The sequence below is a fragment of the Pomacea canaliculata genome, linkage group LG3, assembly GCF_003073045.1.
Source record: "Pomacea canaliculata isolate SZHN2017 linkage group LG3, ASM307304v1, whole genome shotgun sequence".
Classification (NCBI taxonomy): Eukaryota; Metazoa; Mollusca; class Gastropoda; order Architaenioglossa; family Ampullariidae; genus Pomacea; species Pomacea canaliculata.
In genome coordinates, this window is record NC_037592.1 from 40797276 (window position 1) to 40823143 (window position 25868).

Here is a 25868-nt window from a genome sequence, read left to right on the forward strand (position 1 = left end):
TGTTGCTGTGTTGCAGGTGTTCATCTCATTGACGTGGGCGAGAAGGTCTATCGTGTCGGTGACGGCAGTCACACACACACACGTAGTTGGAGTGTCATGCCCTGGGCTTGGCAGTCCCGCTCCTCAATGAGGTCATGTCTGTCCCTCACAAAGTGCTTTGCTGATGTTCATACCAGGCTAATACCACGTATAGTATGTACATCAAATCCTATCCTCCGGCTCTCCGGCTGCTTTTTCCTTGCCGACAAGCAAGCCGCAAGCTGCACTTGACCTAACAAAGCTAGCAGCGAAAGACTGAGCTAGTCAAATACGAACGGACAATACATAGGTTTATAAGAATTAAGTAAAGAAAAGCATTATTTCTCAGGTGTTCAGAAGGGTTTCCAACCACATACCCTAGCGACTTCATGCTCAGCGCACTCAGGGCTAACAAAATAGTAAGGAAAAAAAGTATCGAGGTTCTGGCGAGGTTCGAACTCGCGACCTTCTGCGTGTAAAGCAGACGTGATAACCACTACACCACAGAACCAGTTGCTAGAACGGTGTGTTATAATTTATCTTACTTTCAAACTTACTGTCCTCACTCGTTTTGCATGAAAACTGTGGTTGAGATAATCGGTTGAGGGAATATATTTTGTTGTCGTTATTTAGAAGAAAAGGAAACTTATCTAATGTTAAAAGTATCACCAGTACAGGGATGCAAGCGTAAAGACACGTGCACGGCACCTCGCGTGCGACATGAACGCAGATTTGAAAGTGGCCATGTTCATGATAATAACATTTCATTGTGGGCTTCACCGCAATCTGTCTCAATCTGACAGACGGCGTAAAACACGCAAATATTGTCATCATCGTCGTTCGCCTTAATATTATCGACCCAGCACTCAACATTTCTAGAGACCAGAAGGCAGTCGTTTTAATGCTGGTGCTAACATAAGCCGTCAGACATTAAGTTTGTGCTATTAATTAAGTTAATACTTGGCCTTCTAATAATTTAAACTCTTTGTATAATAAATGTATTGAAATAGTGAACATATACATATGATGAGATATAAAGTGTCTAGGAACTACCTGTTGGCGAATGAAGAGCTATAGACCCCACTTATCCTGGGGCTAACTTTTATTGTGAGGGCGCTAGGGTGGGCTCCTTCGGGTTCGGACGCTGTTGCTGCAGTCACTGTGAAAACTAGATATCATCTGCTTCCCTAACCTCCTACGGATCATCGATGTCCGGAATGAAGGGAGGAAACTTTACAGTTGGTAATAGAAAGGCAGTATATGCGTTGTTACTATAAATCACAGAATATTCTTTGCATTTTTGCCTGTCTGCTTGTTCTTCCTCGAGCTGGCTGCTTTGGTTAGTTGCTGGCTCGGCGTAAAAAGCCATCCCACCCCCCTTTGCTCTCTTTCCTGTCTGTCCAGCCGTCCGACTTTGTCTCTGGCCACTCAGCAAGAAAGCAGTAGCATATGTCTCGGCATATGATTGTCTCTCACCTGAAGCCACCTGTTGCCACAAAGGGTCTCGTGTTTCACCGCACTGTGCAACGCAGCACAATTGTGGACAAACGAGACAGCTTTGCTTCTGCTGGGTAAACTTTCAACATGTGTGCACAGAAAACTTTGTGGTCAAGCTGTAACATTCTGAATACTGTTGTCTCTGAGTGGACCAACTTTAATGTTGAGAGCACTGATGTCTCCGAGTGGACCATCTGTAATGTCGAGGCCCTCACATATAACAGCCACAGGTACACACGTTTAACGAATCCAGTCTTTATTCTGACTTGCTCATTCTGCAAGCAGACGATAAACTAGCGTTTATCTCCATTATAATCAATAGCTAGGTTAAGACTACAGGTTTGTGCCACTAAAATATATACAGGTCTGTCACACCCTGTCATCACAGCCTTGCATAATGATGCATCATGCCCTAACACCGCTCTGTATACTTTATTACCTGACAGCCACAGAGTTGATGTTTGTGGCCGAGCATGACAGCAGGAGGCCAGCTTGGAAATACGAAACTGATTTGTGCTCAGCTGCTGAAGTAAAGACAGTTTTCTCTCTTTTTCTCTCCCTTCGTCCTCCCTCACCCCATCCCACCCTCACCTCCACACACACTTTATTCTCCTATCTGCTTGGAAATACGAAACTAATTTGTACTCAGCTCCTGAAGTAAAGACAGTTCTCTCTCTCTTCGTCCCCCCCCCCCCCCCGCCCACCTACACAAACTTTTCTCTCCTGCCTCTCTGATTGTGGGATTTTTTTCTTTCTCTCTCTCTCCGCACATATATATATATGCCAACCATCTGCTTCTCTCTTTCTTTCCTTCTTTCTCTTGTGAAAGCTCGTCCTTTGCTCTACTTCTGGGATTATTCCACTACCAGCAACACCACCCACGATGCAATCTGGGGATTTCCCAAGCGGGGTTACTAGATCGGGTATATTTGGGAGTGAGTTGTGACCAACATGATGCAACATCCACCTGCAGCCACGGAGGTCTTTCAGGAGGGTTAGTTCCCTTTGATGTAATAATAATTTAAAACACAGAACTAATGACTGAAAATAAAACCATTTTCAAAACAAGTTATCTTCATTTGCCGTTTTTGTGTTTTGTTTTTCATCTTTTTCATTTTATTTGTTTCGTGTTTATTTAAGTTATATGCGTCTGTTATTGAGATTTCTCGTGCTCAGCTGTGCTTGTGCGGTGTCATTCTGTGAAACATCGTCTGCCTTTAAAAAAAATGAAGCCGTGTGTTCTTATAAAGCATCTATGAAACCGGATGCGCCGATAAATAAATTCCACGATACAACGTTTCGACAAAAGGTGTAAATACTTCAGGTAAGAAATGAGGCGAAGGACCACGAGAACTGTGTCGCGTGTAGCGCACGTGATCACCAGCACAAGAAAGAGCCGAATCATCAACATACAACACATGTCTGCACCCTCCGGTCCCTCCCTGCACGTGAGGCTTGGCCAGGTCATGCAGTACCTGGGTCGTTGAACACAGACACACGTGCAACACGTTGATTGAACTTCCGCCGCGCGCGTTTGTAGGTCGCGGCAGTCTGGGCTGGAATGTGTGAACCAGAAAGAGGAAAGCCGAGTTGGCAAGTGGAACTGAGTTCTACACACCCAACCTTCTTCACACATTCCAAAGCCGGCCACACACTCTCTGACCCAGTCGAAAGAAACAGGCGAGTGGTAAACGTCTGCAGCAAGAAGTTTAGGCTTTTCACAGAACCGTTACCTTAGTCATCACCGCCCCTCCCCCTTCCCTCTCAATTCTCGAGAAAAACTCGTGAGGAAATTCTTTAAGTACGATGAAGTCTTGTTGCAGACAGCCGATGTTATTCTCAATCACTTGTTTCAGTCGACTCGGTCGCGTGTTGTGTACCCGGCTTAGCATCTCATGAATATTAATTGGTGTTCAACTTGCTAGCACTTACCTCCCTTGTTGCACGTGGGTGCTCCTGGTGCAGGCAGGCGCTGAGTTCCTCTGTGGCCTTGATCTGCATATGCCAAAGATCCTCCCTGCAGTGTGTTGGTTGTTCCACAAAGATTTTACAAAGAACTGATGTCCCTTAGTCGATGACAGCTATCTAGCCACCCCTCTGACGATCTCATGAAAGGCCTCGCGCAGCTCCTGACAACCCCCGGGAAAATATTTGGTTACCGCGTGTATTGTGGTGACTACTTCACACACTTTGACAGGTCGTTTCTTTGTTGGATTTTTTTTTCCCTTTAAGGGTCAGCAGATGATAATGATGTTCCACACCCTTCTTGTAATTACGGCCCCTGTTGTTAAATCTTCCGGAGGTGGCCGCTAGGTGGCGTGGTGGGAGCGGAAGGCGCGCGAGGCGAGACGTCAGTCAGGGGAGGGAGTTCCGGGACGAACTGCTCTCAGTTGTGAACATGTCGAGGTTTTATCTGATTCGCGTTTTAGCGGCGGATGTCGTCAGCCACACACTCGGGGCCAATCAGCCCTCTGTCGTGCCATCGATCCACCCGGGAGCAGCACAACAACAACACGTGTGGACGATGCGGTTGCGCCAACTGTCGCGATTTACGCACTGTGCTTATTTCGGGTCGGCCTCGGGAAGTGCACGAGTCGGTGTGCGAACGGTACACGAACTTTGTCCCACATCATTCGCTCCACATCCCAGCCGCTGCTACACCAGCCGCCATGTTGATGCCGACGCTCGCAGCTGAGTTCGCTCGCTCGCCGGGCTGAAGATGGGGGTCAGAGTTCACCAGACTGGCAAGTATCGTGTGAGGTATGCGATTTCGAGGTGTTTCCTGCCGAGTGTTTGGACTTCCGTTGCTGGAGCATGGAAATGCTGAGGAAGCAGTATTATGTTTGCGCCTCACGGAACTGCGCTCTTCGTCTGATGACCGTATCCTAACTTAGTGTGAAGTAAAGCAAAGGGACTCTCTCTCCTTCTTTCATATCCGCGACCTACCCACAATTCAATCTTTCAAAGCTGCGCTGTAAACGCACCTCTTCCGTGCATAGTCCACACAATGCTCGTCCTTTTACACCTCCCCCTCCGCTACTTTCTTCCTCGTCTTCCTCTGCATAATCACGATCTTCTCAGTCCTTGTTAATGTTTCTTCTTTGCGTTTTCTATATTTGTCTTCTATTCGTCGTCAGTATTGTTGTTTATTTTCCCGTCCCTCGTATGTTGTTCAAGTCTCGTTCTTGCTTTAAGCCCTAAGAGCCTGTGAGTATGCGTTGAACAAATCCTTCATTTATCATTACATTTATTATTATCATGTCTTTGCCGCCCAGGGGAAAATTGACCACGTGACCATTCTGTAAGCAATCATTGGTTACTTCGCAAGATAGAAAGATACTTTTAATTTTTTGTTTAACTTCTCCTAGAAAACTTGCGATGAAGGACGCCAATTTCGAATATTTTCAGCAAAGCTTTTACTATAATAGCATCATTCAAGTCTTTGGCTGTCAGGACACTGAGCTTTGATGCAGGGAAACTTCTCAAGAAGCTGCAAGTGATTACTGTAAGTCTTTCTGGAAATACCAATGTTTTCATCTCTCTCTCCTTCGCTCTCTCTCTCTCCTTCTCTCTGTCTCTGCTACCATCTGCCTGCATCAATCATCGCCAGGTTTGGCGCTAATCGATAAAATTCCGCTTGGATTCCAGATTCGATTTAAACGAATGTGTCAGTTCCAGACTAGGACAGGAAAGCTTCCTGAGTCTCGCCTGTAGCTTGCTCCTTGTCTGATGCAAAGTGAATTCTCAATGATGACGTATCGTTTTGCACACAAAAGAAATCATCATACCAAGACGAGTGAGCGGGTTGACCGACTGACCGGATGAGCTGGGTTTCCAAAAGTAATGAAGATCAGTATTTTCACGAGCTTTTTGCAGCATCGTGTGTCGTCTTTTTAAAAAAATAGGGTTGAATGGTATGCTGACAGGTCAGCGCACGTGTGTGTGTGTGTGGTGAGTCAGTCTGTGCGTCAATGTGTGGTCCACTGAGTCTTCAAGCATGCATGCCTGTGTGTCAGTGTGTGTGTGTGGTTGTGATGGTGTGTGGGAGGAGAAACAGTGATTAGGACTTGTGGGCGCAATTGTTTCTGTATTGATTAGGTAAAGCCCAGTGCAATATGTTGTTTCCTCATATCTGGGGAAACACACCTACAAACATCACCAGGCGCATTAAAGGAGGTACAAATCATGACGTCACTAGACATATAATTAACAGATTGTCCCAGCTCTCTCATTTCATTGCCTGAAATCTTCACAACATAAACATATTCAGGCACTCTCCTGACCTGTGTTGTTGACATTCTGTTCATAACGAGGGTTGTACCATCTCAAGATATCCTCCCATCGGAAGTTGGTGGGGGAGGATTCACCTAGGTTCGGGACAAAAGTATCTTGCTCTGATTTTACTGTCATTAGAAAAAAAGTTCCCACTACTCCTTTAAGGACATCTGTTAATTGACATTTTGAGTTCTGAATGTGCGCAGAATCAGCGGATGACATCCGTTAATCTACAGTCTGATCTCACCGTCCGTAAAGCTGATCAATTAGTTCTCAGGAAATGTGTGTGTGTGTAATACAATTTGCTTTCTGTACTCATGCACTACGTTGGGATGCTTCGGTGAACTTTGTTGATCTACTTTGTTCTACATGTTATAGAAATATAATTTCAAACATACAGAATTTAAAGAATAACGGTCGGCAATGGTTAGCAAAGGAATAACAACAGAGTATTAAAAGTAAAATAATGACAGCCTGCTGTAGATAGAATAACGACACATTATAACAGCCAGATTAGAAAAAACAAAAATAAGTTAATAACTATAGCTAAATTAATTCCTTTCATTGCCCTATTCTAGAACGATCCAACAAGACCTGATAGAGACAGGTTTGGGGCAGCATTTGGGATGTAATTGAGAATGTTAGCACCCACAAGCCCCACACACATCTTTTAAATGTAAATTTTCTGAGGGGTAAGTCTGGAATCTGAACTACTCAACAGACCCCCTGGAGGAACAGATCAATGCCTGCCACAATAAGGTAGCTGATGGACCAGAATCACTGAGGAGGGCAGGGGGATGTTCAAGATCACCTGATAATCTAGATGATCTAGAAATCTCTCTCCCCATAATACTGTGGCTACCGAGGGCTTGCTAGAGTTGTAGCAAACCTGAAGGTATAGGCGTACCTAACCCTAACCCTAACCGTACCTAATGGGGAAATCAAGGCCCTGAGTAGGTACATGAAAAGCCACATACTTGTGTCTGTTGCGAATATACCGCAGGATGCTAACAGTTTTCTTTTGTACACTATGAGCTTCTTAACCGGACAAAGCTGGACGAGCATGTGGCCAAATGTGAGATAACCGTCAGGTGAAAACGTTAAAACGTTAGTCCATATTTTTGTGGACAAGATGTCCTGAAGACTGTCAGGTAAAATGTCGTCTGCTCACATTGTCACTCGTGTGGGCGCATCTTCGATGAATCGGGTGTAGTTTGGGGCGAATTAAGAAACGCAATCTACATCATCGATTAACGTGCTTGACTGGTTTTTAATGAAGAACAAACATCTGATTGCCTTACTACGTTCAGACGACGAAGGACACTTAATAACCACCCCGCTTTCATTTCAGGGTGGACTTGCGGAGCGAGCCGTGCGTTGGTGTAGCGAGCAGACGACCCAACAGTGCTGCACGTGCTGCCACCCACTGTTGACACCTACAAGGTGGCGACGGATGGCGCTTTTTAATGACGTTTTAAGTATGAGGTGACGTACATATACCCGAACCCGTCAACATGTGTCAGCAATTAAGCAGTCAAGCTGCCGGTCGCTGATGGGTGCGTGTGTGTGCGCGTGCGCGCATAACTGTGGAATTTATTGATGGTCGTTCCCTGTTTAGTGACGTCATGGCTCATCAGGTGTTGACAGGTGGGCCATGCAGCAGTCCTTTGACTCTGGCTTGACAAGGATGTCATTGAGCCTCTATATAACCCCTTCATCTTGCCAGCTGCGTCTGTGCTGTGGAATGGCAAGATGGAAGAATAAGTGACATATTTATCTGCTTCAAAACAAACAACAACAACCTTCCAGCAAAAACAGACTTTGCGTCAGAATGAAGTCGGATTTCTTCCGAGACGTGAGGAGGGAGCAAAGGCGAGAAAGAAGGAAGGAGAAGCACGCTGCCATTTATTTGGACTCGGGTGTGCCTGCTGTCCAGTCAGGGATGGGTCATTCTTGTTTACTTGAGAATAATTTATGCTTGAGTTCGTGCTTTCACTGCATTGCGTGAGCATTCGTGTTTGGTTGTCTGTTGTGAAGACACGCTTTAAACTCATTCATTTTTCCGTGCCACGTGCTTGATCAGCTCCACTGGTCTTGATGATCGTGTTGACCTCAGAAGGCTAATTAATGCAGTTTATCAAGTGCGCTTTAAGAAAAAAGTTCTCGTATGTATTCAGCCTTACACCGCGAGCGAGCGAGCTACTGTAATTGCCCCAGTGAATGAATACAGGTGTATTGTATCCCATAAATACACTTTGGTAAAGCTTAAAAAAAATCAAAGCGAACATTCGATCAAAGAAGCATTGACCCCGCATTATGAACACAAACCTCCTTGAAATACAAGACAGCATGATCAGTCACATACAAGGCGCACTCTTTGAAAAGAAAATCGTTGTGCAATCACCTTTACTGGCATTTGAGTAGTTTTCAACATTGCAGTCGTGTTGAAGGTCCAAAATTTAGTAGTTCTAGGGGTACATACCTAGTTTTCTACTGTCATTCTTCGGGTACCAGTCTTATTGTTGCGTCACTGTACTGCAAGTGGTTTTAGGTCTGTTGTGGGCTGCTTCTTCCCTGTGTTTGCATGGAACTGCCCAGTTCTCCTGCTGAAAAACTGTTATTTCTAAATACTTGTGAAACATCTTCCAGATTCGACATTATAGTTCCTGGGTCGATCTAGCTCCGTGCATGACAATTAAAGCGATTAAAAGCACCCGTAGCATTGTCGCTGTTGTCATTTTGTCTCAAGTACATGTGTGTGTGGAGAGAAACATTAATCCTGTTCAAAGGACGACCTACACCAATCAGCCCCCCACCTAAATGATATCACATTTGTACCACGCTAGCACTCTCATCATTCAAATTGTAACCACACAATGCTAAGTGTAACTCCCTCCACTCACTCATTCTAACCCCTCCCTTCTGCTCACCACTTACCTGTACACCCTGCTGCAATCACAGTTGATCTCATCTAGCGGATACCAACGGTACATGTGAATACTGTAGCAATCACACCATCGACCTAATCGACGACAATGGTACCGCATGTGAATATTGTAACAGTCGTTGTCAAGTCTCATTGCCTGCTTTGCTGTCAACCATGTCAGGGTATTGCTCCCCCACCACCCAGGGTCACCACGGCACCGCGCTGTTCGTCAGGGGTCGCGACGGCCTGCGGGAGACCGTCCTTTGTTCTCGTCTGAACACCGCGGCTGTGGTCGCTGGTAATCGTTGTTGGCAAAGACCATTTCCCTATTGGCTTTTTTAAAATTTTAGATAATCTCCAGGGCATAATAAGACCACCGTTGACGAGTTACACGCTGTGGGGATTATTTTTCCAGGCGCACCAGACTCGGCTGCCCGCCTTTTTGTTCTGCCTGTCAGCGTCTTTCTTTCTTTTTTTTTCTTCTAAGTGTTGGCAACTGGTCTTTGCTCGTGGGCCATTGCCATAACTGACAAAACTCGTCGGGCAGGCAGATGCATGGTTCGATATTAGGTGTGGCGGTTTGGTAATACTGAAATTACAGAGGCGGTCGCGGTCGCTCATCACCGGCGCTATTACATCGTTAAGGTCGCATCTTGAGGTCAGGTCAGCAAGAGCACGAGTGTGGTGGTCTGTCCACTCGCCATGCCCAGACTATCATCCCCTTGGTACCAGCAGAAGCGGTCAGACAGCGTGCAGTCGTCCCCACGGCCCAAGGATCCGCCAACCATGTCGCCACAGGAGCAGGAAACTCAGTGCCAGGCTCAGCAGACCCACCGAGTCGGCGCTTCAAAGGCGCGCAGTGTACTGGAAGTGCGACACCTACATGGACCAGGTAGGTAATGCTGGTCCAGTCAGGCCTCTTTCTAAGCACCCTGAACTATTTTGTCTTTTGGACTAATCTAGAGCCAGACACACAGTGTTGCTGCATGACTAATAGGTAGCAGTCAGCTAAACTAATTAATTTTAATGGCCATTTAGAATGACTACTTCGATCACCAGTGCCTAGCAACCTGTTATCGCCTCAGATTAGCTCAAAACACAAAACATTTGAGAACAGCCAGAGAGGGCTTCGAATTCTTAACATCATAATCGCACAGGTGGCGCTTGTAACTGCAAATTCATCTTCGTTTTATTCATTTTTTATAAAGGCTTAACAGCTGGCTCTCTCTATTAGGCGTCAGTGCGAATTCACTTAGAAGTTCTTTCCTACCAAATAAAACAGCCATAAGTGCGACTACGCATGCGAGCACGTGCATGAATTCAATTCACCCGTACTTATTTTCTGAAGAACTGAAAAAGATGGATGGTGATGTACTGTACACCTTCACCCGTGTCTACAGGGTCGGCACTCGTGGACTAAGATGCCACTGTTTGAGGATTGCAAGAAGTGCATGTGGACACCCAATGGCACCATCAAGACAGGAAGCTGTAAAATTCGACCAATCCTTGTGCGCCGCTCTGAACCAGGACCAGCACCAGGACAATAGTAGCAAAGTTAAAAACTACAGTCGAAATGACTGGTCTCCAGAAATTTATCTATGGCTGGTCGTGAACAGGACATCTACAGGCCGAGGAGGTTTAGAGTATTTAGTCACACTTAGTCACCCAGAAGTCTTTCCTGTTTGCAACTGACTTAAATTATTAGATCGTCCCAATATTGCTCTTTTGTTGGTAGCTAAATGTGATCTCAAATTCCCACTATGTCTAGATATTACAGATGTTACCAAGACACATTAGAAAACATTTCCAATGTTAATCTGCGTACTTTTACATTGAAAACTTGGCAACAATTTATTCTGGTGCCATGCTATATCATTTCAGTACGTTATCTATCACACCAGTGACTACCTAAGACAAGCATGGATCACATCCATCTATTACTGAATAGAAGGTCCATCAATAACATGTAGGTATCAGAAGACTCCTGGTCAAGCTTTGTTGATTTGCCAGCCACCTTTCTCTCAGCTAATTTGTCATGTTTCATTTCCACGAGTACATTCATACTGTCAGAAATTTCACTCATTTATAAACCCTAAAGAATTTCAATGTCATTTAAAAAACGCTTTTATTAGACTGACAGTACTATACTGCTCCAGTACTAGTCACCTATATCAGTATTATTACTACAGTATTATTGTAACAGAGGACTTTATATTATATAGGTAAAGCCTTGCATCAGTATTCTAGGATCAAACTCCGTGTGACTGAAGAACTCACAGGTCAGAACATGTATTTTGACTTAAGCAAAGCACACTCTTGTTGGCAGTGAAAACATATTTACTATCTTGTGAGTTAAGACTCAGACAGCTATGCATTGAATCCAATCTTCTGTAAACCAAGAACCATTTTATGAAGCAGAACAACCAGAAGTATTTTGTGAGCAGGCATTCACAAGAATGTTCTGTTACCAGTCTACCAGTATTTGGAAAACATACCAAATATTTTGTTTGTGGGTAGACTTACATCAGTATTATTTTAACAAGCTCTTTTATCTACAGTAAAATGTGAGTGATTTTTGTTGTTGTTGTTAGTAGTAAATCGGTACTCTAACAGCACTTAGTTGTTAAGAGATAGTGTTAAGATTTTGGTTTATTTTTATTTTTTTGGTAATGTCATTTATTTTGTACTAGGGCTCAGTCGTAAAAGAGATCAGATTCAATTACTGAAAATCAAGTAAATCCGATTCTGTAACCATTCTTTTTGAGAAGGTGATAGACGACCAATAATAAGCAAACTGCTCAAAGTAATAAACAAAATAAAATACATGATGTATGGTAAACACACAACTCAGCACAAAAAAACAAATCAATCAATCAATCAAATAAGCGATTAAGCCAAACACACTTTATTGTTAACTGTTGAGTCAAAATACTATCTTTAGAATCTAAACAGAGAAACGATAGGTGGAAACAGACTAGACTAATAGGTAACATATAGATATGCATTTTTTTCTTTTGGAAGGGATGTGCAAGGAATGTCCTTAAATCCTTTGCCCATCCAAATTAAAGAAGAATGTGAGACATTTTTTGAGGGTCTACAGGTTGTCCATATCATATAACATCAGACGACCCCATTTTTTTCTTAGAGCCAACATATTTTATATAGGCAAACTGAATAAATATTTTTAAAATCTGCCTAAAGCCATTTACCATTCCCACAATTTTTCTTATGAGACATGTATGGTTTATAATTCTCTGTATGATTCATTTTCTGAATAAACAAGTTACCTTAGGAAATGTGATCTGTTTAATACTGGCTTCTCTTTTATGCTCCACACAAATATGCATAATTGCATGCGTATTTGTAAATTTCCTTTTCTACATACAATAAATTTTCTACGTTTAAATCTTTGTGGCAAGTCATCCCTTAAAATGGAAACGTGTCTTCAATCAGGCAAAGATTTCACAAATGTATTTTAATTTTAATTTTAATTTAATCAGGGTTTTTTTATTCTTGTATATGCACTTATCAGAACCTCAACATGCTTTTCACTATGACTTTTTGCTCTGAACTACAGCAACTGCCTGAAAATTGTTTTTCTGTTTACTTAAAAGTTAAGACAGTCTCAAATTTATCCACTGTCAAAGACATTCAGCTCTGTCTAGTCTGCTGCCAAAGTCTCAGGAAAATTTAGCCAGGGATTACACTGCTACTTATTTACAGTTAAAGAGCAATCATTCATTCATAGCATTTTGAACTGCTTCTGAGCTAGCATGAGTCTAAACATATAAATTTCTTATTATTTCAGACAGCATATACCTGGAAGAAAAAAAAATCCAGGTGAAATCTAGACTAACAAATTGCTCTACACTAATGTTTTGTCAGCTGGATTAATGGATGTTAAAATGTCTTAGCAAGCATTCCTCTCCTCAACAAAATTTTAAAGCAATATCCTTTTCTTCTTAAAACTAGACGGATTTGTGCATGTTAACTACTGTTGCAAATTTCCATTGATAATTGCATTTCCAAAAGATAGCCTTCTTCAGGGCACATAACAAATATGCTGCCTGTCTTACCATTACTACAGATAAATTGTCAAAAACATCCTTACAATTCAGTGATATCACTGTCATTCATTTTATGTACAAGCATTACCTTGTAAAAACATTTCTGTCCTTTTGCCTTTTAGATGTCACAGGCCCCACCCATTAAGCATTACTGATAATAGGTATCTAATATAAAAAGTCGAAGAAACAAAATGTTTTGTGCATTTTTTGTTAGAAGATTGCACAAGCAATTATGAAAAAAACTGATACCAAAATACTTACTTTTAAAGAACAGTCTGTTAACTGAATCTGAACTAATATTCAAAATAGTTTTTAAAAAAAATTTTTTCGTTGCCTGTGGTTGGACCATTTTTATTTGCAATAGCAAACGTTTGCCTTCCATAAAAACATTTTTCTAAATTTATGCTGACAAATGGTTTAAAGCTTACTTTGCTAAAATTTCTGAGATTGGCTTTGTGAGCACTCAAATTCTTAAATTTCAAAAGCTTTAAATTACTGCAGATCTACTTTACCCTTGTAAATTTTGGGGCACTTGTGAATGTAAAAGGAGACAGAAGATATGTTTAAACTTTACCTTTAATATTTATGTCTTTCAAGTTTGAGAACAGTCATTGCTACCTGCTGGAGTGTCACAGTTTACAAAACCCCATAAAGAACACTCTTGGAATTTAGTGGAGAACTAATCAAGCCAGACAACATGTTTTATCTAGGCAGGTTAGTTGAATGGACCAGTTAATTGACTATGATTTGTCATGTCATCTCAGGATTACATGTCCAGATGCAGTTTTATCTTATGATATATTAATTTTTCAAACTCTAATCTCATTCTTTTTAGTTGAACTATTTCTATTACATAACTTATTTTCATTTGAAAAGAAAGGCAAGCTGCAAAAATGATTTTTCAAAAGGCACACCCTTTCACTCAACCAGCTCCTACACACACACATATACAGATAGCAATAATAAATTCTCTCCTTACACCTTTCTCTCTCATACCTCATGCACATATCTATAAATGCATGATTAGCCATCTGTGTACAGTAATATTTATACAACAACTATCAAAATACACAAAACCTGCATAAAATAATAAATAATCACAAAACGATAAAACACAACATACTCTAGCATGTGACAGATTATAATCTAGTTAGCGCATGCTAAAAATCCTCTTCTTTCCCCCCGATCTGCTATTTTCTGAGATGCATTGCCTCAACTCTTTTGAAGTGATATAGCTTAGTTATCTTTTCAGACATTACATTTTAACACCACAGTGACATGTCACCTAGCTGCGCATCCATGAGAAATCTAGCCAACTTCAATGGCAAGAATTAATCTTCATGGTAAATTGTCTTCAACAAGATGGAAATATTCTGAAACATTATAGCAAACACGACTGTGACAGTATGTGAATAACGTATGTTACATACAAATGTCAGTTCAAGAGCAGTCCATAGCCAGAAATAAAGCAAAAGAAAAAAAAATCCATTACAAAACAAGATGGACTCAATTCTACCCGCTTCCATTTGAAGTAAGATGGAAGTTATGTGTTAAGTCTTATTCTATACTTTTTTCCCTATCTGGAGTCATTTCCTTTCATCCTTCTTCAGTCTACCTTTTTTGAACACAGAAATATGTGAGAGAGGAAGAAAACAATATGGAGCAGTCTGTACAGTATGTATACCATACTCTGTCTCTATAAACTATCACTACACACACTGTTAAACAGTGGGAGAAGAATTACAACAAAAGGAATGTAATTGCTGCTTGTATGTTAACCCATCTCTAATTAAATCTTTTATAAACACAAACATGCATGCAAACACACACTCTTATATAAGGATAATGCAAAGAGGTAAACAACGTGAAGTGAAATGTTTCATCTACCTATATAATTTTAATGATGATAATAATGATGAGGATTTATATAGCGCCTTTCCAAAAGATTAGCTCAGAACACTTTAAATAAATCATACAGAAGCTTAGTGTCAGAAGATGTGAAGAAGTTGCGCAGGCATATAAATAGGAGTGAATTCAGAGACATACCGAAGACCAGTGCCAGAAATGGGGGAGTAAGTAGAAAGTTTGAAGGCTATATGGTCCATGACTGGCAGCCAGTGAAAAGAGTGAATGATAGGTGATATATGTTCATATCTAGACATCACAGATGAGGACAGCAGCGGTTTTCTGATCCTTTGAAGTCTATCGAGAAGAAACTCGGGAATTCCACCTAAAAAAATTATAATAGTCCATCCCCGACAGCACAAAAGCACAGATTAGAGTTTTAGTTGCATCAGGGATGAGATAATGACGAATGGCACTGATCTAATGAAGTTCAAAGTAAGCAATTCTTCAGACATGAGAAATATGCTGATGAAAAGTCAAACTGATTGAGAATGACACCAAAGCTGTGGACAGAGGTGGAGAAAGGAATAGCTGAGTTGTGTATAGACAGAGACTGAGGGCGAGAAGGATGATCAGAAATTTCTTTGAACAAGTAGCAGTTCAGTCTTATCATCATTCAGCTGCAATCTGTTTTGGAGCATCCAGGACTTGACATCATCAATACATTCCTATGTGTCCGTGTCTGTAGTCGAGAGAGTTCAGTAAGTGGAGCTGACTGATAAAGCAATGTACTATCAGCATAGCTCACACTGTAAGCTTTACTCATCTACTCACCTTTCAAAATGCTCTGTTGGTGTCACAACCTTTTGTCTTGTCATAAAGGTTGCTAAGCAGTCAGCTACCTGCAACAGGCAATGACAACATGGCAGTCAGCATCTGCAGGGTTAACAACAGTAGTCTTCATTTCAGAGGAGTATGAAAGATTAGGAAATCTGCCAATAAATGAAGAACACTCCTACCTTTTCTGGCACATCCTCGTGAACAGCATGGCCAGACTGAGGCAACACTTGCATTTGAAACTTTCCTGCAAAGATGACATTCTATCAAATCCAGTTGTCATGCTGCACATATTCCAACATTGTGCCTGCACTTACAATACAGATATTATAGTTAATTCTTGGTGAAATCTGTGACAGGCAGGTGTTCAAGGATTCATAAGATACATGAACATGAAATACATTATTTCAGCATTTAACCCCTTTGAGACATCATGAATTCTAACTTGAAACTTGCCTTGATGTGTAAATAAATGCATAAGTATAAAATAACATTCTAAAAATTAAAGACAACATTTTTTTAATTTCTCAAAATTAAATTAGTAAGCATCCTGTCATAATGACATAATTAATTAAAGTTTAGGAACTCAACATACTATGCCAGTGTACTACAAATACCAAAGCAAAATGAAGGAATAGTACTTTCGTCAAAACAATTACCTTGCATTTGTCCAATTGTCAGATCCTTGTCCAATCTATCCACACCTTCAAAAAAACAAAAGATGTTAGTTAACAGCTTAACAATTTATTGAAAACTTCACACCCACAGTTCAAATTTGCTGACAATAAAAAGATGCTTGGCACAAGAAAATTTGCAAATTTGTGTTACATGTATTAGTAAAACATTAGGAAAAATTATTGATAAAAACAATTTGATATGGCAAGTTATGAAGAACATCTGTCTATAAGAATGTATAGATCAGCTCTCCAGGTCACAACTCACCTGCCAAAAGAAGCATCTTAGGGACATTACAAGCAAGGAACTTCTGTGAAAGACCTTGAAACCATCCTGAACAACACAGAATCATATCATTATAGCCACATGCAAATGACAATATTTATGTTTAATATTGGCGGTGTGTAATAAAATAAATAACAACACTTTTTGCTCCCTGTACTTTTAGGGTTATGAAATTTTCCTTTGATGCTGCTTAAATTTGTGAACAATGAATTCGTATGAAAACATGAATATCAACAGTGTACAACAAAGAGTCAATAACTTAGCTTTCTCAAAGATCAACTGTCACTGATGGTTGCTCAAGTTTTTTTTTAAATTGTGTAAACTGTTGTGTGTGTGGGTGGGTATGGTGCAAGTTGTATGAGAGTGGATGATCATGGGATGAAAAAAAGAACTAATAACTGTTATTGTCATTAAAGGAAAACTCACCTGGCCAAAATTTTTCTGTTTTGGAGAGATTAATCCTCCATGTGTATCGACATTTCTTAACAGACTGAAACAAAATATTTTATTGATTCAAACAATGAGAGCATCTTATTAGTTGAAAAAAAGAAACAGAAAGAGGCCAGCACCTGCTGATTGTCCTAAAATTAAGTATATCACACTAATTTACAGAGGACATTACGACCTTTTACATGACAGAATATTGATGTTTTAATCAAGACATCTACAAGAATGGGTACCTGTGAATCTTCTGGAGTTCTGAAAAATCCATCAGGTGTTGAAGATGTTGCAGAAGTAGCATTTGTCTTCTGCAAGCCTTTCTTAGAGACATCAAGTGTATCCTCCTCCTCCTCCTCCTCTTCCTCACGGATAACACTGTTACTAGATTCTGGTAACTGGTGGTGTTCATGTTCTCTTTCCAGTTCACTTGTTGCAGTCTCATCTGTGTCCATTCTAAAGACATAGTCAACAAAGTGCATTTATACAAAGATATATGTCAAGAATATACTTCCTAAATAATATACAGAAAGAAAGGATGGGGAAAAAAAAAACATGCTTTTTCTAAAAACAGAAATCTTGCTTATAATAATCAAACTGCATAAGATCTGTACATCTGTGTACATAAGAAAGAAAGAGAGAGAGCGCAGGTAGAGACAGATTCTAAACTCTGTACACTCACTAAAATTTCCTGAATTTAATCTGACCTTTTAACCTGACCAACCATAGAGACACGTGCAGATTCCAGATTTCGAACTTGCCCACTTCTGACACTGAAATGGAATTTGTAAGAAAAGCATCTGCTATACTCTTGTCTTTACTGATTTTTTTAAAAGCTATAACTTGTCATTTTGACTTGTGACAAAAGAAATCATATTCTCACTCCGAAATACATGTTTTTTTACATCTCTCACTCTCATTCATCCCCTTTAAATTGTTCTCTGGACTAGCTACCCATCCTTTCTCATATTCATTAAAAGCTGTCTGTGCTGTACTTCAATTTTGTGCAGGTTCCTGCCCTGTGTATTTCTCCAAATTTCTCATCCTCCACATCCCAGCCAGACCAGTCCGCTCTTTATCTGATGACCATGCACTAACTATCTCTGTCATCAGAACAATAAATGCGATCGCCGGCATTTTAGCTGCTGTGCAGAACAGTGGAACACTCTCCTCTTCTATCTCTGCCAGTTAAACGCACATCTCTTCCATGAACACTACTCCTAACAACAGTACTTATAATGCTTGTCCATCTACTACCCATTCTCTCACTTCAATGAGATCTATTGACTTGTTCACCAGGTTGTCTCTCAATGTAGATTAATTTAACTCACTCTCAGTTGCTCATTTGTTTCACAAGTCCTCTTTGTGCCTAATATGTTTATCTTTTTAGTACTTTCAGCACTGTTGTTTATCTTTCTATTCCTTCATGTCCTGTCCATGTCTAGTTTTAAGCACAGACAGCATGCTGCTTTACAAGTAAAATCATGTGTTATATGAATCACACACTTTTTTTGTTATTATTGTTTCCTTCCTCTTATTTGGCATCCTTCTACAAACTTGTCTGTCAAATATTCTTCAAGAGGAAAGATCAGGAGGTATTCACATCTTATAATAACTGGGATTCTTCTCATTTCTTCCAAATTCTCTCATCCTTTAACAGACTAAGAATTAGAAATCTTTAAAGTTATCAGGCCATTCACACCATTTCTACAAAAATGTATACAGCATGAAAACATTAGAGAAAATGTCAACTGTTTGCAGCTACAAAGGAGATGAACCTAAAATGAAGACTCTCTCAGAAAGAGTGAAAATCAACAAATGCTATTATTTATACATTACCACCACTCTATGGCTTGGTCAAGGGAGTTAAAAACTTTTGGTCGGCCACGAAGGAAAGTCTGCATGCTGCTCAAGGCTTCCATGGCTGTGCCTGGAAGATCAATTAGAATGATGATAATTTTAAAAAAACAGTAAGCATTTTACATGTCATTTTAGTTTTAATTCACTTGCATGACTGAGGGGGAAAAAATCATTGCAGCAATAAGCTACATAAAATTTACAAAATAGATACTTCATTATACTAGATGTTACACCAATGAAAATAAAGTTTCTTCAATCACCATCATCATGCTAATGTTTATAGATGTTTAATAAATGTGAACTAACAAATGAACAAGTTGCTATTATTGTCCTTTTGATGGTTTCTAAATACAACTCAGCGAATGAACATGCTGTTTTCTTGATAGATCTTTAGTTTGTCAGATTTTTTTTTAAATGGCTATATTTAAATAATCATTAATTTACCTGATTTTACTGTCAACGGTTACATATACTTTCTCTGACCCACCCAGTCCTAGCTTTATTAGAAACAAATATGTTACACTGATGCTCACATAACCCAAATTCTTCTTCATGAGTTTCCAACATGCACACAATACTTTTAACCAAATAACCAGTGTTCATGCGTTTCAACTATATTTAATAATGTGAACAGTTGCTACCTTCCACCACATCAATCACACAAAGGCCAATAAGGGAAGAAATAAACTGTTGGACGGCAACGTGAACAGCTATGGCTCCTCCCATGCTGAAATAAGACAGAACACATTGTCAGTTGTCTGTCTGCTCACACTGATGTTTAGTATTTTAGGTAACTTCAGGAACTAATAATCAATCTTGAAAATGGGGTGCTGTGATTACCAAAGAATCGGCACCTCTGCAATGTGATGAAATCTGGAAGTACTCAAGATTTCCATCCTTGAAAAAAAAAAAACAGCAACAAGAAGCTCAAGCTATGAAGCACAGACTCTTTTCCTGCAAGGCATGTGATAAACTATCAACTCATCCAAGCATGAACAAAAACAGTTTCCTAGAATATCTTACATCATATTAGTGAAGGAAAGAGCTTGTTGGTGTTAAGGCATATTACAGAGATGCTTTTGGAAACTTCATGCAAGGGTTCTGGTTTGCTGCTGGCTCTAATGTTTAAAAAAAAAAAAACAAGATCTGAACAGTGTATTAAACGTGTTACATTAAAAAAAAAATTTTTAATCTTGAAATGTTAGGTGGTGGTGGAACACGAGTGACACAAGTCAAAAGCTTAGCATCTGTCTTATTACATATGGTTAACAGGCTATGCTTGTTCACTATAGGGGTCACTCCATACTCTTTGATGTTTCTGTTGGAATCACATGTTAACATTTTGGCAATTAGGATTCATACATGTGAAATGTTTAAATTACACTCTCTTATTCTACTTAGCTACATGGAAGAGATTCCATGGCTGAAATTGACAAGACTGCATTTCTAAAAAACTTAGATGCATTCATACATTCACATGTGCACATGAACTCACACTTAAAACACACACTGCAGATAATATCGGATAACATACCTATGACCTATAAGAATCACAGGTGGGGGGTCATCACCAAAATATGTTTCAATAATATCCCGAACATCGCTGTAAAAAGCCAGAAACACAAATCCATTTAAAGTGATATTTTTTAATCTGTTATTTTGCTTCCACAGAGGAATATATCAATAATTAGTAAAATCATCATAGCAAACTTAACAACAAACTCTAATAAAAGGTACAAATCTAAATTGTGATCATCTGACAATTTTATTTTTGTGATGCTGGATTCTGCAAACTGAAGATATTACTACTACTGGGTTACCCATTAAAGTAAATTAAAAGACTGGCAAAAGAATTTAAATGGATGTTTTATAAAGCAGTTATTAATATTGAATAATAAGAACATTTACCTGGATAATCTGTCTGCCGACAAATCAGTATCATCTGTAGTCACAGTATCACCTATCAATAATTGTAAATAGTATACATAATTGTATTAAAAACTTTATATGTATGCATGCACTTGCTAAATGCTGATATTTACTTTTCACAGTACACCTAATACCTGTCTGAGCTAAGGAGTTAATAAAGATTCTACATCTCCACAAATATAGATGTTCACTAAAAATTTGTGCAATCTTTACTGTTTTGTGTTTTTGGAATAACTATGTTCATAATTATTAGTTACATTGACAGTTTTATATATTTAAAAAAGATGATTTATCTTTTTTAGACCATAAAAGAAATATCTTTCAAAACCATAAGATGTAGTTACAACAACTGAGAATGTATAACTTCCAACCATTAAAAACAAATAAATTATTGCCTTATTAGTGCACAGCATAGGTAAGACAGTAAGAAAGTAAAGAAATAATGATTTTTCTAACATACTATATAAAGAAACAATTAATGCTGGTAATACTTTCATCAGTGCACAGCATGGGTAAGATAAATAAACAATGGTACATAAATGATTTTTTTTTTTGGGGGGGTGGGCGGAGGGTGTTCTTTTGTGGCTTGTTAATGGAGCATTACTTTGGAATTTTATGGAGGGGTCTTGAATCAAAGTTTGTTCAAATATGATGCATTATCATGTTTTTTTCATTCTTATGAATTTTCATTTTCAATATTTAAAAGGAATTTAGGAAAGGTAAGCTGAAATTTGCTACTATAATGAAACTGTAGCATTTAAAAACTTACCATGGCCTCTGAGGTCTATGGCAAGGCACCTACATTTCACAAGGTAAGATATTCTTGCCTGTGAACAGTATAGTATATAAAAAAAATGTTTATCACCATAAGTCAATATTTAAATATTATAACCCTGTAAGCTTGTAATACAGTCCACAGGATGATGATTTAATATCAAAAATAAATTTTAATGAAATGACAAAGCATAAAAAAAATTACTTAAGCTTTTTTGTAATACCACTTTCAAATTTATTCATGTTTTATTGACATAAACATGAACATCTTTCCACACATTTATTGTTCAAAATTATAAAACTGCCAACCATTTTCAAAATGAAACAAAACAAAAACCAACAGTTTCAAAAATGCTATCCAATCTTACTTTTATTTGTCTTTTAATGCTTTTAATGTTTTGAAAATGAATGCTCTGACAACACAGATATTAGATAGCAATGGCAGCAGAGCTTTTTTTTGTTCCAAGACAATGTTGCTGTAAGACGGAAAAATTTTACACATACTGACAAGAGTGACCAGGACAGGGCTGAGAATCCTCCTCCATGAAGAAATACCAACACAGGTCCTTCTGAGCCACATTCATAAACCCTAAAAGTCTAAGCAAAATGTTAAGGCAATGTAAAACTATACTTGCAATCAGTCTGTGAAATACAGCATCAGAAAGTAACATAAGAGTCAGAACAGTTTTCCTAATGTGTGAATAGTGAGAAAAGCTACTTCTCTTTGCTTATTAAAATCAACACCACCCGGCAAATACAACTGCATGTGCAGAAGTTTTTATGAATATATATTATTTACATATTCATTGACTGTGCCCATGCATACATGTCTGTCTTCACAACTACTTCCCACATGAAAGATTACATGTTGGTGTTGCTGATCTGTAAGACAGACTGAGCAGTTAGTGAAAGAAGAGTTGAAAGAAAACTGAACATCAGTATTATCAAAAGCACTCTTACAACATAGTTTGTGAAAATTACTACAAGTTAGGATACATTTCCTTCGTTTGTCTTCACATCTTCCATTTTCTCAAAATATTTATCCCAGTGAACTGGTGAGTAGTCTCTCTTGCGAACAAGGTTTCTCTTGCCTGCAGATCTGTTTAGTTCACCAAAAAAAAGAGGGGGGCTTTAGATTATGGTGCTTTATTAGGATGCTGAATCTGACATGTTACTTGGATTTCAAAGGCAATTACAAACATATATTTGAGAAAATATAAAACAAGAGAAAATATACTATCAGTCAAAGAAACCTAATCACATCTGTTTCTTCTCTGTCACTGTTTATAAATAATATGTACTGTATGTAGTGTAAGGCACAGAGAAAGAGTGAGAGTACACACAAAATTTAATGCAGAGAAAGGTTGTGTCTTGCACCTGGGATATGAGAACCCCATGAATGTTTACAACATGAGATTACATTAAACTTCTGTTAGGTATCCTGCCTTAACTAGCACGGATCCCTTAACACACATGGGCCTGATACAGTCCATAAAACAATATCAAATGAAGTGTAATTATTGCCAGTTAGTCTCTCAGAATGAACCTGTTCATAGGGGATGGGCTATTATTAGAAAAGGGAATAAAGAAGTTTCAAAAAATCTTCAAGACAATAAAGTGTACCCATCTGCACTCAGAAAGTGGGAGGTAGAATTTAAAGATGGTAACTGGACTGATATATTTCTAAAGCCCTTTAATACTACTATAGATACCCAATTAAGATGGTTTCAGATAAGAATTTTACATCAGATCCTACCTACAAACTCGTTGCTTTCTAAGTGTAAGCTCACCACATCTCCTTTTTGTTGTTTTTGTAAACAGGACAATGAACACATATTCTTGCACTGTCCATTGAGTAAAAACTTTTGGGACCAACTATGGAATATGTTAAATAACCAGAACTATTCAGAGGAAATTAGGATCTGTAAAGAAATTGTGTTATTTGGTATTGGTAGAACTGAGGGGGTTGAACTTCATTTCATTTCTCTAGCAAAATTTTTTATATATAAATGCAGATTCCTGAAGGCAATACCAACAGTGGATATGTTTAAGCAATTTTTAAAGTCATGATATAGTGTGGAACAATATGTGGCATTTACTAATGGCTCACAGATATCCTTTTAGAAACAGAGTCCCCCATTTAGCTATGAGACTTCTTAAATAATGGCACTATCTGTAATTGCCTACATCATATTAGATGGATTCCATATATTTTAGTATGTCATTATGCATGGTATGTGGCTTGTGTGTGTGTATATATATATAAATCTTTCTATGATTGCATGTGTTATTACAAAGAGCTATCTCTTTTTGTGTAAGTGACAACTATAGGGTTATGGACTAACACAGACTACATTTCTATGGTTAGCTGCTTCTTTCTGCATAGGGTATGATGAGAGGCTGATGAAAGATTTTGTGTATATTGGCAAGGACATGATCTTTTCTGTGTCTATATTTTTTATGTGGTAGTATTTTATCTTTTGTATGTATTGTATAATAAACAAAAAATAACATTGTCAAAAAATGCAATAAAAACTGAAAAAGACTTTTAAAAAAAGGAGAGACATAACAAGGTGGAAACGGGCAGTCAAGTGGTTAGAGCACATGTGCTCAAACCTGAAGGTATGACAGTTTGATGATAGTGTGATGCAGTTAACTTTCCCCAGCCCACCCAGCTGAATGGGTACCTGACTCAAAGGAGGGTTGAGGATGGTAAGATATTGTGAAATAAGAGTTGGCGAATGCATTCAAACATATTTAATATCTTCCTCTTCAACAATAGAAGGGTGAGGGGACTACTTTTATCTTTATCCATAGAATAAAAAGACTGAGAGATCGTGATTATAAGAGTACTTGGCGACAGAGTCCATACTGCCCTAGTCCAACCTCCTCTCAAATCTGCCAGCGTTGCATGTTAAAAAAGAGATGAAGAAATAGAAAAGCAACAAAGCTGAACTCAGCCTGAGCCACCAAAAATCTCCTTTGTGTGATGTGCTAAACAAGAGTTTGAATGGATGCTATGTTTGATGGTCAATCATGACAAGCTTAAGAAATAGCATTGCAGGCTACTATCAGACTTGTTCAGCAACTCTAAAAATGTTACTGATTTATGGAACGATATAGTTAACACCCAGTAAAAACAAGATCAATCAAAAACTTAAAGATTAGAACTGACAGGACTTTCACTATTTTCAGTCATCTTATCCTCCACATCAATGTCAAGATGCCAGTCAAGGCAATAACTTACTAGTGCTCCTAGCACCATATCTGGTACCCCGTGAAAAAAGGAAAATACTACGATCAAAAGACCGTTTTTTTAGATCAAACTTTTATTTCGAGAAAGGGAGAAATCTTACGATAAGATTGCAACTAAACCTTCGATCAACGTCTATGTTACTTTAAATGTCTTCTGTATGGTTAAAATGTGTTTGAACGCGCTAAACGTCACTTATAATGAATGCGCTGCGATAAGGGTGATCATAAATCTGAAAAGCCAAGATGATATTATTTATGCAGTCCCCATAAAATTTTAAAATATTAGAGAATGTCTTTAAAAAAAAAGAAATGAGTACCCATCAACTTTGGTATCTAGTGCAAGAGACTCGGTACCCGTTTAGTGTCACTGGTGGAAGTAATAATACATTGTGAGTGACTCAAACTGAATGTGGAATTTTGATATAGCACTTGCAATCGGAGATCCTGCCAGAATACTTTACACAACCCTTACCCTGTTCCCATTTGTGGCATTGGAGGTAAACCAAATTTTTTCTTCAAAAGATCTTTCCCAAGAGCAGACATCTTGTTCCCGTCTCGTAACTTGTCTCGCAAATTCACTACTTTAAACATTCTGAGGATAAAAGCAATCATTAGACTAATAGATTTTTTCAGAAATTGCAGAATGGAAGAAAACTATGCATTTAACAAGTTATCAAGCGCTTTTATTAAAAGAAACATCTCCCAATGTCTCGCGATGACGTGATATTACGTATGGCGGACAAGTTTGGACGAATGTTTGTGTGGAAACGGTGTATTCCTCGTGTTCTTCGGAGTATAATGGCTCTTGCACATTTTGCCTGCCCGTGTGAGTAAAAAGCGCACTAAATCATGGTAAAAAAGAAAGACAACAAGCTACGGGAGGTAGAAAAGAAAGGTAAATGTCTTCGTTTAAACCAGCACGAAAGCACCTCACTTGTTCGTGCACGTTCACGAATGAATGTATGATGATGTAAACAATGGTGTTGGAGTCTTGAGAATCGTATTCGTAAAAGGCTTTGAAACTTTGAAAGTACCCATAAAAGAAGGAAAATCACAGTATTGCTAGTTGGTTTGAAAATAATTATTGTTTGAGCCTGTTTTTAATCGAGAGCGACGTAGTTACTTGAGTTACTTAAAACAATTTTAAGCATTCTTGTGATTACAGATTTCACTTTTGCCGCTTGTAT

The 25868-nt window shown here is 38.9% G+C and overlaps 1 protein-coding gene and 1 non-coding gene across 2 annotated transcripts; both read right to left on the bottom strand.

The window, feature by feature from the left end:
- Positions 1-456: 456 nt before the first annotated feature.
- Trnav-uac lies at positions 457-529 on the bottom strand. The gene has a single exon. It is a non-coding gene; the product is annotated as a tRNA-Val (tRNA).
- Positions 530-11598: 11069 nt separating this feature from the next.
- LOC112558792 (protein phosphatase methylesterase 1-like) lies at positions 11599-25246 on the bottom strand. The gene is made up of 16 exons (XM_025229453.1): positions 25154-25246; positions 22423-22525; positions 21931-22023; positions 21422-21479; positions 20632-20683; positions 20258-20326; positions 19365-19450; positions 18703-18793; positions 17571-17636; positions 17106-17319; positions 16852-16915; positions 16408-16473; positions 16125-16169; positions 15648-15712; positions 15463-15530; positions 11599-14156 (listed from the first exon to the last, which is right to left on the bottom strand). Exons 1-16 carry the CDS (start codon positions 25222-25224, stop codon positions 14138-14140), a joined length of 1230 nt encoding a protein of 409 aa, XP_025085238.1. The 5' UTR covers positions 25225-25246; the 3' UTR covers positions 11599-14137.
- Between the last annotated feature and the right edge of the window lie 622 nt (positions 25247-25868).

Coding starts and splice junctions, on each gene's coding strand:
- LOC112558792 (XM_025229453.1), bottom strand. CDS start 25,224: ATGTCTGCTCTTGGGAAAGATCTTTTGAAGAAAAAATTTGGTTTACCT. Junction 16,474..16,851: donor AACAGAAAAATTTTGGCCAG/GTGAGTTTTCCT, acceptor TGTGTTGTTCAG/GATGGTTTCAAGGTCTTTCA. Junction 16,170..16,407: donor TAAGATGCTTCTTTTGGCAG/GTGAGTTGTGAC, acceptor GTTTTTTTGAAG/GTGTGGATAGATTGGACAAG.